Source organism: Lepisosteus oculatus, chromosome 8, assembly GCF_040954835.1.
Source record: "Lepisosteus oculatus isolate fLepOcu1 chromosome 8, fLepOcu1.hap2, whole genome shotgun sequence".
Lineage (NCBI taxonomy): Eukaryota > Metazoa > Chordata > Actinopteri > Semionotiformes > Lepisosteidae > Lepisosteus > Lepisosteus oculatus.
This window is the reverse complement of record NC_090703.1, coordinates 49,461,702-49,474,509: the sequence shown is the minus strand read 5'-3', so window position 1 is coordinate 49,474,509 and position 12,808 is coordinate 49,461,702. Positions and strand designations below refer to the sequence as shown.

The window sequence follows — 12,808 nt, the reverse complement described above, 5'->3', positions numbered from 1 at the left end:
TCAGGCTATAGTGCCAGAAACTACCTGTTGTGCCCTGTGATGAGTTTGTTTGTTTGTGCTGGACTTCATATGGCTCTGTGACATTACGTTGCCAGCAACTACTGTTGCACGCTGTATTGTTGTGCTTTTGATAAATAAACTTTGATTGATTGATGGATGAAAGTAATCATTCAGAGAATGAAGCCCAAGGAGAGGTTTAAGTCTCGGTTGAAGTTGCGTTAGTGGTTTGAATGTTTTCCTAGGTGAGTGACAATTTCGATCTCAAGTCTTCGGCACTGGGGCTAATTATCACAGCATGCCCCAAAACGAATGGCTTTTTGTTTCAATTAAATTTCCTAGCCAAATGATTCTGAAGCACTTATAACTAATGGAAATGAAAGAAGCACAACTTCGGTCTTGTTCATGAGAGGAACTGGCAATAAAATATTCATAGTACTTAATAATTCTCATTCACTATCTCCAAGGCACTGATGAAGCCACGTGAGTAGTGTTTTATAACTTTAGCATAAGATGAGTTGCTCATAAGGGTTCCTCCTTCAATGAAGTCTGTAGCTGTTCACGTTCTGTAGGGGATCGTTTATAAGGCCCGCCCTCCCAGTCAGACACAGTGTAAGGTGGATATAATTGATGTTTCCTTTGAAATCCCTGTGGAATGGCAGTAATCCTTTTGAAATGACGTTTGGAAGACTGCATGTTTAGTTTTGTGATGTCGATTTACAGCTACCAGCGAGAATGCACTTAGGAGCACAGATACGCTCTTCAGCTTGTGGGCAGCAGGGACCCAGAGGAGACCCTCATGAAGGGCAGCGAAGAGAGGTGACACAGGCAGGCTGATGCGATGGCAACAGTCTTTCATACTGCAGAGCACCTTTATCTCCACACAGCCTCAGCTGCCCTCGAGCCGGTCCTTGCAGTGTGCTCCAGCCCAGCACGTCTGGATACGGAGTGCAGTTAATTGCCTGCATTATAAAGCCAGAGTGACCTGTCCCCCTGACGTGGAAATCCTCTCTGTAGGTTTATCAAGCCCAGTGAAATCAGTGGAAAAATCCTTTTGGCACAGGAATTCAGTTTTTCTTTTATTATATTTAGTACTTAGGTGGAAACAGCCATTGACTATATACTGTGTTTGCACCATCTGTTTGAGATCTTAATGAGCCATTCCTCCCGGTTTGCCCTCTGTGTCATAATAAAAGTTATATGGAATCTGTGCGTGCTGTGGTTTGAGCATTAGTTGAGGTGATGAATCATATTTGTGCTAGAGAGAACCTCACATCTAGAAGTAAGAGAATTAAAAGCTTCTTGTTCAATTACCAATGCATCATTTAACCAGGTCTGGCTTCAGCCTTGAGCTTGGCTTCTGCATTGCCCAACAGGTTTTAAGAAAAGGCAAAAGTATATGACTCAATTTTGTAATTATGTAGACATGGGCTTTGTAGTGGAAAAGGTGCAAATCTAATATTAAATGGAAAGGGTGAAAATAGCCACTGCATTATTTAACAGGACTGTAATAGAAACCCTGGATATGCATCGACAAAAGTAGACATTTTAATTTTTACTGAACAAATGTCATGCCAGCCCTGCCCGCGAGGTGCAGGAGACGGCTGTAGAGTGTGCAGCTGAGCTCAGAGGAGGCTGTGCTGTGCCCTTGACAGCTGGGCTACAGCAGGGGTTTCTCTTGGAAGGGCTGGCCAGGTCCAGCGAGTTTGAGCTGAAGAGCCGGCAGGCAGCTGCAGCCCCAGCTAACGGCTTTTAAAAATGCAATTGGTTCCTGATGACAAAGAGAGTTTTTCGCTAACGGCACAGGTACGAGGAAAGCTGGCCACTGTGCCTCTGGGTTTGTTTCCCCCTCGCTCCTCCCCCTCCGCGGGCCTGTGAGTAGCCCCTGGAGCTCAGTGGGGCCTGGCCCAAGAGGCCCGTGTGGGGCAGGGGAAGCAAGATGACACTATTGTGGCCACTACAGCGCTTGGGCAGGATTTATTTATTTAGGATTGAGCTTGGGGACGTTTAGATGCCACTACAAGCAGTCCAGTGACGTGATCATTTTATATCTCTCTCTCCATTTCCTGACACATGAAGGTGTTTTTTTACCCATGTTTCCCATGTGTATCCTTACCTGCCCACCAACTCCGTTTTCCACCGCCGCCTGCTCTGAGAGAAATCTCAGTGCAGCACCGATGACAAGGGGTTCATGCTGTCAGTAAACAGGTTTGCTGTGACAGTCGACTGCCCTATGCAAGAGGTGTGGGAGCATCTTGAAACACAGCTTTTAATCTTGCTTTCAGTGTTGTTTTCTGCCTTTGCATAAACTCTTTAATTTACATACAGAATGAGTTATGTCGATTGCTCTGTGCGCTGATCTTTAAAGGGTTGAAGTGAATCAACCCCTCACAGGCCCCTGTGTTGGACAAGCCTCACGGGGTGGAAGAGGAGGAAGAGGGGTCATAAGATGAGGAGGGGTGGGATCAAGAGAGGAGGATGGGGCGGGTCATGGGAGGAGGGGGTAGGGTTAAGAGAGGAGGGGGGGGGGGTCAGGAGAGAAGGGGGTGGGGTCACGAGAGGAGGATGGTCCAGGAGAGGAGGGGGTGGGGTCACGAGAGGAGGATGGGGCGGGTCATGAAAGGAGGGGGTGGGGCTGAGAGGGGAGGAGGGGGTGGATCAGGAGAGGAGGGGGTGGGGTCAGGAGAGGAGGATGGGGCGGGTCATGAAAGGAGGGGGTGGGGCTGAGAGGGGAGGAGGGGGTGGGGTCAGGAGAGGAAACCACAGCAAATGGTTAAAAATCCCACTGCACGGCCCTCATTTCAACTGACATCTTCATACTAGTTGTCAGCAGCTACCAGAATTAACAAAGCAAGCAAAAGCTTCCAATGTAAAACACATTTAGCATTGGGGAAACACACAGCATAGGAAAGTGCTACTTTGTCGTTCTCTAGGATTAAGGCACATTTTGAAATCCAGTGAATCCTTTAAGGTTAGATACTTAAATCTACTGATGTCCAGTTCACTGTGTCTTGGTGTCCTGCATTTTATGAAGTCCGATAAATGTGCAAGTAATCTTTTTAACGTGTTGCCTGTGCTTCTAAATGTCAAAGACCTCAGAACATTCCAGTATCAGCTCCAACAAGCTAATTTATGGTTCCACAGTTCACAGGACTAACACTATAACTCCTTAATGGCTTGTTGACCTTTGTCAAGAGTTCATGATCAAGAAGCACATTAGTGTGCCAGTGAAAGGACCTAGAGGGTTAACTCTGGGTTTCCCAATTCAGTCTCTTCCCCGAGTTTTCATCTAACAAGGTTTGTCCTTAGAAACTATTCTCTTGCTTTCCGGGGTTATTCAGCTAACTGGGGATGAGGGTTTCCGAAATGCATGAGAGATTGTCAATCAAAGTGTTTGGTTGGCTTTCGGCACATCTCAGTGGTTTATTAATCTTGGTGTCTCCTGCAGCCATGTTCAACCTCATCCCTGTGGGGCTCCGTGTGGTTGCTATCCAAGGGGTGCAGACGAAGCTGTACTTGGCCATGAACAGCGAGGGATACCTGTACACGTCGGTAAGTCGAGCGCTTGTCTCTGGGTGCGTCTGCAGCAGAGATCGGGGGGTTGTGGTTGGTGGGTGTGGCGCAGAGAGAACATATTGATTTTGATTCTGCGAGAATGAGTCAGGGAGCCTGCCATGTTAGGTTTAATCATGCCTCTCTCTATGTCAAGAAGCCCTGTCGCATACACCCCTCCTCCAGAGACCACCATTATCGATCACTCATAAACAGGTTACTGATGTGTGTGATTGAAACAATGCTACAGCCTCATTGGACAGGAGAGTTAAGGAGTGGGCTGAGTGAATGAGACTCCTGTGTTGGGAAGAGTATAACTCCTAGAGAAGGAGATGGAAGTCTACCATTCAGAAAGGAATTGTCCACTGCAAGGAACAGTATGACGTGGCATCTCTAATTGACCTGTGGCCTTGTCTTTCTGGAGGTTGGGAATTGTGACATTTTTCCTTGTCTTCCTAGCTGTAGCTATTTCATTTAGAGTTGGCTTGTTTTTTATCTTATTTTGGTGCTTTTTATTTCACTCTAAATGCCCGTGTACTGATCGGAAGGCTAGGGAGAGGGAGACAGTGGCATTGCTGGTGCTCCTTTGTACTCCACAGGTTCCTTTAATGGAGAGAGCAAGAGAAGCAGTCAAAATCAAAGTTATTTCATCCTACTTGAAACAAACACCTGGGCCCCAAGGCGCTTTTTGAAAGATCACCACTCCATCAAACGCAGTATTATTATTTTGCTTCATGTTTTGAAGTCCTGGGTTATCGAGAGGCACACTTTACCTTGCTGTTCTTGCTTTGGTCTGAGCTGATCTGTCAGGTTAGGATATTTCGGGCAGGTGAGACCGGGGGGTCTTGTGCTGAAACCTTTTGATTATAAAGGCCACTTTAAAACAGACGTGGACTGAGCTCCTGAGAGGCTCAACCAGCTTTGGTGCTGTTTCCAAATACGGGTTGAACCCCATAATTCAGACATTGCTGCCTGGGATAACTCATTAGCTGTAAGGAACCAAGATTTCCCAAGCAGCATGGCCAGGCTGGAGTGCCAGGCTTAGGCAGGCCTGAGTCCCTGCTCAGTGGCAGCCCCTGTGATGTGGTGGATGCCTCTCTGTTTTAGGAGCTGTCTCTCAGTGAGAGTGACATCACTCCTCCAGCTGATGCTAACTCTCCTGGAAGCACTGTGGGACTTAGCATCAAGTATAGCAGATGGCTGTGACATATCATGTTGCAGAGTGGAGTGTGTAGTAGTCTGAGGCTCATAAAGGCAAATCAGACTTACGCATTCCTGAAGTAGGAAGGGGGACAATGCCAGTTCCAAAAACTGGAGAATAAAATGACCTCAAATTGTCAGACATCTTATACGCTCTGCAGTGTTCACAGTGAGGCTTTTCTGGTTGAGAGGCAATATATTATTGATTACATTTTAAAAGCTTTTCAAGGGATCAGTTCATTTGTTACAGTGCTCTTCTAACAGCTTAATTTGGACACCCTGAAGACAAACCTAGCCACAATGTGGCTCTTAAGTCTGCAGAATTAGGGTCGTGCTGATCACTGCATTTTCCTTCTAACATGTACCTGAAACCTATGATGTTTTCAGTTTGTTATACGTGCATGAATACTTTCTCTGTGTTAAGGGAATTGTATGCAGAAACAAAAGAAAAGTTACAAATAAGAGGCAGTCATTAAGCCTGTCTATCCTGTTTGGAGTTTAGTACAGTAGCTAATTAATCCAGAGATCTCTTTGAGCCACCTCTGAAAAGAAGTCATGGTATCATCCTCTTCAACATGGCTGTGCAGCTTATTCTACACTCTAACGGCCCTTTGGATAAAGTGCCACCAGTTTAAAATACACTTCCGCATACGGCTTTTCCCACTTGTGTCACCTGGTTTGTGTTCCACCATTCATTCTGAAATAATCCACTGGGTTTACTGTCTGTGCCTTGAGGATTCTGAATTCTTGTATCAGGTCCCCTCGTAGTCACTTCTGTTGAAGACTGATAAAGTTTGTTTCCTTTGCATCTGGTAAGTGTAGGGCATTTCCTTAATTCTCAGTGAAGCCCCGATATACTTGGATCCTGGGTTATGCAGATCAGTGCTGTGTAAATACAGTAGCTGCTTTGATTGTTTGAAAACTAAACCCAGGTCAGCAATGCGAATGGGAAAGGTGAGGCTTTTAAATTTTAACACAGCCAGGGTTTCACTCCATTAGACTCCGAATGCGAACCTGTTTTGACATGACATTATTTTACAACAGCAACGCTGACCAGTTCGGGGGGTCAGTATTGCTCCCGTGTGAAACAGCATATGCTGGTGTTGTGATAACCTTGTGGGAGATCTGTGATGAGAGACAGTTGGTCATGCTTGCTCTGAACTCTGCCTAGTTCTCTCTGCGGTGTAGCTGCTTTTTCTGTGAGGCCTGGATGTCTGAGAGCTCTGTTCTCTTGCAGAGATGAATGTTTCCATGGTGACATATGCAGTACTGGGAATCACAAATACAGGGTAAATTTAATACAGTCATGGAGTTATCTGTTCGGAAAAACATGTGAGAATTTTATCCTTATACCAGAGATCACCATATGTCTGAAAAAATGGCTGCCACCAGAGCCCCTATTTGTTCTGTAGATGGGGATTTTACAAGAAAATAAAGCAAAAATTATTTTGACAAAGAGAACAAGGACAGTAACTGCTCAGACATCCTGGTATGCTGTTCATTTTTAAGAGATAATTATCCACTTTTGACTTAAAGGCAGGTTATGACACAAACACACCAATAGCTTAATTCTGCACATAAACCGAGGCAGACATTGTAATTCTGTATCCTCTTTGGCGGTTTTGTGAGATAAAACTCAGTCCTGTTGATGTATGTCTCTGGCAGCCTTCTCCACGTCTGTGATGAAATGTGTGAAGTTATGAATTATTCAGGATTGTGCCTATAAATGTTCCTGTTCTAGAGAGACACCCACATCTTGCATGATTCCTCACATTTCCAGATAAAATAACAGGTGCCCTTCTTCAGTCTAGTATTCTTTAATGCACATCTCTCACAACCTGACAGACACTCTTATTTTTAGGGGAATAATACCAGATAATGGCGGGGTGGGGGCGGTCGTTTCTGGGAAGTGTGTTGATTTATTTTCCTTGATCAGAAGTCCAGAGAGTAGTGATGATCGTGCAACCATGAGCACTTGGATACACACTGAATTCAGTAGCGTCAAAGCAACCCACCTCTCTCGGTAACTTCAGAAGAGTTACTTTCTCACTTCAGTGAATTACAAGCTTAGTTTTGCATCTGAAAAACACATATACTGTAGTTAAGTATAGCGAATAAAGCTCTCATCTTCCAGCAGTAGTAGTGCTAAATATGGGGGTATTCTGTGCATGAGAAGTATGTTTATTAGAGGTAAATTTGAAAATTATAGATATAACAGTAAAACAATGCTGCAGCAGTTTTTATATTGTTGTTGTGCAAATGGAATATATGTACTTGTTTCACTGAGCATTGTCACGCAAATAGTGAATTGATTTCCAGGCCAGCAGACCCGTTGAGCAGGGAGCCAGAGCCATGCTCTCAATGTTACACAGACAGGGTCGTCTTAGAAAGACATTGTGGCCACCCTAGAGAACCCACACCTGCTTTCTTCTAATACAGGCACATGGAAGTTCCGAAATGAGGTCAAATACGTGCCTATGGCAGTTTAATAAGTACATGTTTATAAATATGAACATCAATGATTACATATATACGTGGACTTCACCTCCAGTCCTTTGAGATGGTTGCTTTTACAGAAGCTATAGCAGCAGTAGGACATTAAATTGTACATAAGATTCGGTTCATTCAGAGATGGGACTGTCTGCATTCAGCACAGGGCTCCAGAACTCGACAAATTGTTCTCTCATGTCATTAAAACCTTTAACCTTTTTCAAATGTCATTTTCGTCGGCTATATTTAAGATGCAACAAAATACATGAATGTTAAAAGAATGAGATTGTAACAAAGGAGGTTTCTCTATAGTATCCTGCAGAGCAGAAATGTGAAGTAAACGTAATGTGCAAAGCAAAAGTGGTTTGCTAGAAACGCTTCTTTTTTTAGCCTTATTTAATGACTTAAATAGTCACGAGTACAAAGCACTACACATAGAAGTACAATTCAGTTCTCAAATGTTAGCTGCCATGAATGTTCTGTTTTTAGCAGTAAATGGTAATAGAAGTAATGGCGATATCACTCTGCTTGCTCTGCTAGGTAAACTGTTCAGTATGCAAATGTCTGTACTAAATCAGAACAGAGATGTAAGATTCCTTCAAGTGCATTTCTGTTTCAGGGCTCTGACAAGGCTGTTGTGAGACTTGATGGAGACCATGGGCCTTGAACATTTATATGTGTAGACCTGCAACAGAACCACACTCATTACAGGCCGTGACGCAAAAGAAACCGAATTCCTTATAGTATTTCCGTCTTCCCAAACTCCGTTTTTCCTCTCTGTGAAGATTAGGATAAAAAGTAAATAGCAGGTACGGAGATAAGCACAGAGGCTATTACTTTTTAAAGATTTTATTAGCATTGCTCATTCTTGATCTTAACGTTGCTAACAATTACCTAAGATCTCTAGCTATATGTCATACTGTACAGTATGTCTCTGTACAGACTACAGTATATACAATATATCTATACCTGTGCCCAAATCTACACCATCAATGTCCTTTGGCCCTTTCCATTTACCCTACACATAAACAAGCTGTGAAAAGTTCAGCAGCTGGTGCATGTCCATTCGTCAGTCAATCAGTCTCCCTGTATGGTGTTGCTGAGTTTGAGTCCATTTTAGTTGCTCTGACCCTCACTTTAGGTAGAATCTCCAGTGACTGCTGGAGACAGAGACACCCAGAAGACACGACCATATAAAGGTCTGTACTCCATCTATCCTGGAGGACACAATCTTAAATTATTCTGCATAGAAAGTTTGATTTACTTGGGCATTTCTATCTTCTATTGAACATATTACATGTACTGGATAGTACTGTAGAAGAGCAGAACGTAGCTAAAGTAATGAAATGTAGTGTCTGACTTAATTATATAATCAGCATAATTCTGAATGTAACTGGTACTTAAATTTAAGATTAATTATTGCTTGCATTCAGTTCTCTCTGGTAGTGTCTTTAGCTGCAGCTGTACAGCTCTGTGAATTCTGAGTCACTGCCGGCTGATGAACTGGGCTGGGCGGAGTGCAGATTTAGCTGTCACTAGTCAGCAGCGTCTGGAAACTCCTAATCCAGCATGTGGATGTTTCTGGGTCGGTCCGGCAGTCAGGAGCCTGCGGAGAGGAGTGGCGGGCGCAGCGTCTCTCGGAGCCCAGACTGGTGTGTCTGGTCACATTGCTGGCGTTCCCACAGTTCTCTTGGGATCATAGTCATGTGCAACAGCGTTCGGCAGTTTGTGTACCCCAGAGTTACATGAAAAATACAAACGCTGTACTTTTTGATGACATCCGTCAACATCCCAAGCACACCCTTAGTGTGTTACTGTCTCCCGACACGTTTTCTGTATTATGGCATTCAGGTGCCAACACAGGACTGAATTCCTCCAGCTGTTCTCAGGGTGCCACTGCTTCCATTTTTCTTAACTCAGACCGATTTTTGAACCTCTCTGATGGGAAATCCTGACCTGCGCCTCTCTCAGGCGCGTTACAGTGTTCATGTGCTGGGAAATGAGTTCTCTCCGATCACACATTCTCGTGTCGCTGCGAGTGGGAGAGTGTTACATTTCTCAGTTACATTTTTTCCTTTTCGTGCACGAGACCTCCACTCTTTCTTTTCATGTAAGTGTAGGACTCTCTTTGCCAGTTTTAGCATTGCCCCTTTGCGGCACTGTTGCAGCAGGGCTGTGGCGTGGGTGTGCAGCTTCAGAGGCATGCTGCGAGAGGTGCTTCAGAGCACCAGGCTGGCTTCTTCTTTTGAATAAATCAGTGCTCACAGCTCAGCAGTGCTTGGCTGAGGTGGATCTTTTTCGTATTTATTGTGAAAGGAAGAGTGCGCACAATTTGCAGGCATGACAGGAAACGGGGATGTAGCAAGACGAAGAATGGGAAAGTGTTTCAGGGAAGAAGGGCTGTTGCAGACACACACACACACACACACACACACACACACACACCACACACAACGAGGCGCTGTGGCTGTGGACGTGCAGTTAAGGCCGGCCCTGGCGCTCGGGGGCACTGTGTGGAAAGTGTGCTGGGATCTGTGGCTGTGACAGCGCTGTGTGTAGTAGCACTCCTCCCACGCACTGCCTGCCTCGCCGAGCTGCACATCAAAGGTTTTGAAAGCGCTCCCAGAGGCAGGGCCCGCATACAGATCACTCCAGCCCCGCAACACCAGCACTCCTGCAGTAAGTGGGGCAGGGCTGGAAAACAAATTCAGTTTCAACCGCGTGGTTTAAGGAAGAGCAGAGGACTCTAGATGTCCAGTTAAGAATGAGCTGGTTACAGTTTGCAATTCCTCCCAGCCAAGCAGCACAATGTCAGCTGCACACTGTGCATATTGAGTTTACAAGACAGCAAGTACGTTCATTGCTCGTTTAATGTTTAATGAAACAAAGATCTCATATGTGCAAATTCTGCGGAACATCAGAAAGGAAGTATGTGTGTTGAATGTTTTTTCCCTAGCAGAAGTAGCTTACAATTCAAATAATTTCACACAAATGTCACACTTCAATCAGCATTATGGCAGTTCACTTTGTGGTGTGTCAATGTGACTTTGACTCTGCCAGTTTTGGTGTGCAATGGTTCAGCACCATCTGGACAAACCCCCTGGGCTTAAATCTGTGTCATGAGCAAAAAAAAAAAAGTCAAATAAAAAATAAAACCTAGAAAAAGCGACTCGGGAGGGAAAGAGGGGTTTTCATCCCTACACTCTGTCACATCCTTACTGTATAATTTCAGCCTCATGAGTCAAGGAAAAGAAATTCCAGTCCCGTTATCAAAAGGCCAGAAAAGAGAGAGAAACATACCAGTGCTATAAATGAAAGTTCCTTCTAAGTGTTTGAAATCGCTGATGGTGCCTCGTCCCTCCTGTAAACATAGCAGACAACTTTCTGTCTTCAGAAGAGGAGTCTGGTGCAGGTGTGTCTGTGTGGCAGTACAGTGCCTGGCACAGACTGGCACTACAGTGGCAAGCTAGGACAGCTGCTGGGCCCCTCTCATACAGCAGACCTCCGGCAGATGACTGCTGAGCACAATAACTGTCCGTTGGGAGCTGGCGGCAGATACTTGCCATTTTTCATTTGAGCTTCATTGCCATCCCTTTTTGCTTCTGCCAGGGCATGTACCTTTCACTGAAGCATGAATTTATAACCCATTGAGGGCCTCCTGTCCTGTAGACATTTGTCTTCATTCCAGCAGCTCATTTCTTTTCTGGAACTCCTTCTGATCACTCAGAAGGCCTGTAGAGGTGACTTTCCACATAGCCTTGAAGTGCATCAATAAATCCCCCCATACCAAATCATTAACACAGCTGTTTAAAAAGGGCTGAGTACAAGGGGCTGTCCGGCCCCAATGATAAACCTGTCAAAAAGTTTCACTCGGGCCACGTACTGTATATTGTAAGTTGATGTCTAGCGGAGAGTGCTGCACACAGCTAGTGTTTTCTGTGAGGTCAGGCAGGCTGTGCTTCCCAAAGGCTAGTTCCTCGTCCCTGGGAGCTCTGGGAGGTCTGAATCCAGACTGCGATCGCATGAGTTCACAGTAAATTAGAACACCACTCATTATGAATGAGCTCTGTAGGTCCCCCATCGCCACTGGAACTCAGATGTTTTTCTTGTTTATCTTTTCGTTATCCCAGTCTTGTTTCCTGCGGCTCCCCTGCGGATGCTGTGTTTTTTTGTGAAGGCGGCGAGGGGGTTGGGGGTGGGCGTTCTGCCGAGGACGCGCTGCTCAGGCCTGGCTCTGTGATAATGGGCTGTGTGAATTCAATTTGCCCGGGCCTGTGGAGACTGCCGCCTGGAAGCACGCCCCAGAGCGTCTGTGCCTGCGACAGGGAGAGGGATGTCTCGGCCTGCGGGATTATTCAGCTCCTTTGCATCGTGCTTCTCCGACTGTAAATCTCTTTATGCTGTTTTCCAAGTCATTAACCACTGAAAGCATTTCACTCTGAGTCAAGCACAAGCAACCAAATTTTAAATAGCCAGAAAATGCGCTGTTTTAAATTACAATGGCACCAGCGTAGCTACACTGTTGTTTAACTTATACGCTATCCTCAATGTCCTCTTCAGCTGCACTTGCTGCATTGCAGCTTCAGTAATCATAACATAAGCACTTAAATTTTATTGCATAACACCGTGCAATCAGAATACCAGCCTTTTCTTCTATGTATGCATGGTAACCATTTAATGCTTCTCAGTTAAAATTCAAATCCAGGACTATGAAGACAAAAGGCATGTAAACTGGCCCAGTAAGACAGTCTGCCTGTCTTATTCTCCTCTTCATCTGTTACTGCTCTTTTAACATAGAAGAATTCATGACATACTGTACGACCAGGCCGGCTCTTTGCAACCCTGCACTCTACAGTGCTTCTGGATAATCATTCCTTGATTTGGATGTGTTGTTTGTTCATATTATCCATCTGAAAAATAGGAAAATGTTCTATAGTTACTGTAAATGCCCACTGTAACTTCCCACCCCCCAGCCTTCCCCATTGTTAAGTACAATGAGAAGACGAAAGCTTAAGGCTGGCAGGTGCCAGATCCTGGTGGCTTGGAGCCTTGCTCTGCTGAGCACTAAGCTTTGTTCTGCTGCCAAAGGGCTAATTTATTAAACATTATTGAAAGGCCAAAAAGTTTTCACCAGGGGCTCAGTGGAATGTGCCTTAGATCATGTTGACAGGTGACTGCCTTCCTGACAATTTGCAAGACGTAAGGACTATAGAGCATTCTCCTCCTGGCCAAGCATCCCCAGTCCCCATCAGGACATGGCACGAAGCCGTGTGTCGGCCCTGCCATCTTCTCTGGGTCTTCTTCTGTGACTCCCAGCAGAGGTGCTGAAATGTCACCGGCACAGAGCTGTGCTGAGAGACGGGGGGAGGAGGAGGCGTGAAGCGGCGAGCTCATTGGTATTCACAGGCAGTAAGCTGTAGTCATGCAGGTTCAGTCAGCTCCTGTTCAGGGAGATGCTAGTGGCTGACTGGTACCTCTCCTCAGGGACGGGCAGGGGCAGTCGGGAGGCAACTGGGGCGTAAAGCAGCCTCTAGTCCCAAGCCTGCATCAGGGTTGGCGCCTCCTTTGA

General features: G+C 45.4%; 1 protein-coding gene across 8 annotated transcripts in view; it reads left to right on the top strand.

Annotated features, from left to right (window-relative positions):
• Positions 1-12,808, top strand: part of fgf13a (fibroblast growth factor 13a) — a 126,610-nt gene that overhangs the window by 102,366 nt on the left and 11,436 nt on the right. For all 8 annotated transcript variants that reach the window (XM_015351593.2, XM_006632888.3, XM_069193719.1 and 5 more), the window contains one exon: positions 3,446-3,549. In XM_015351593.2, the coding sequence (XP_015207079.1) occupies positions 3,446-3,549 (104 nt within the window). The remainder of the gene's footprint in view (positions 1-3,445; positions 3,550-12,808) is intronic.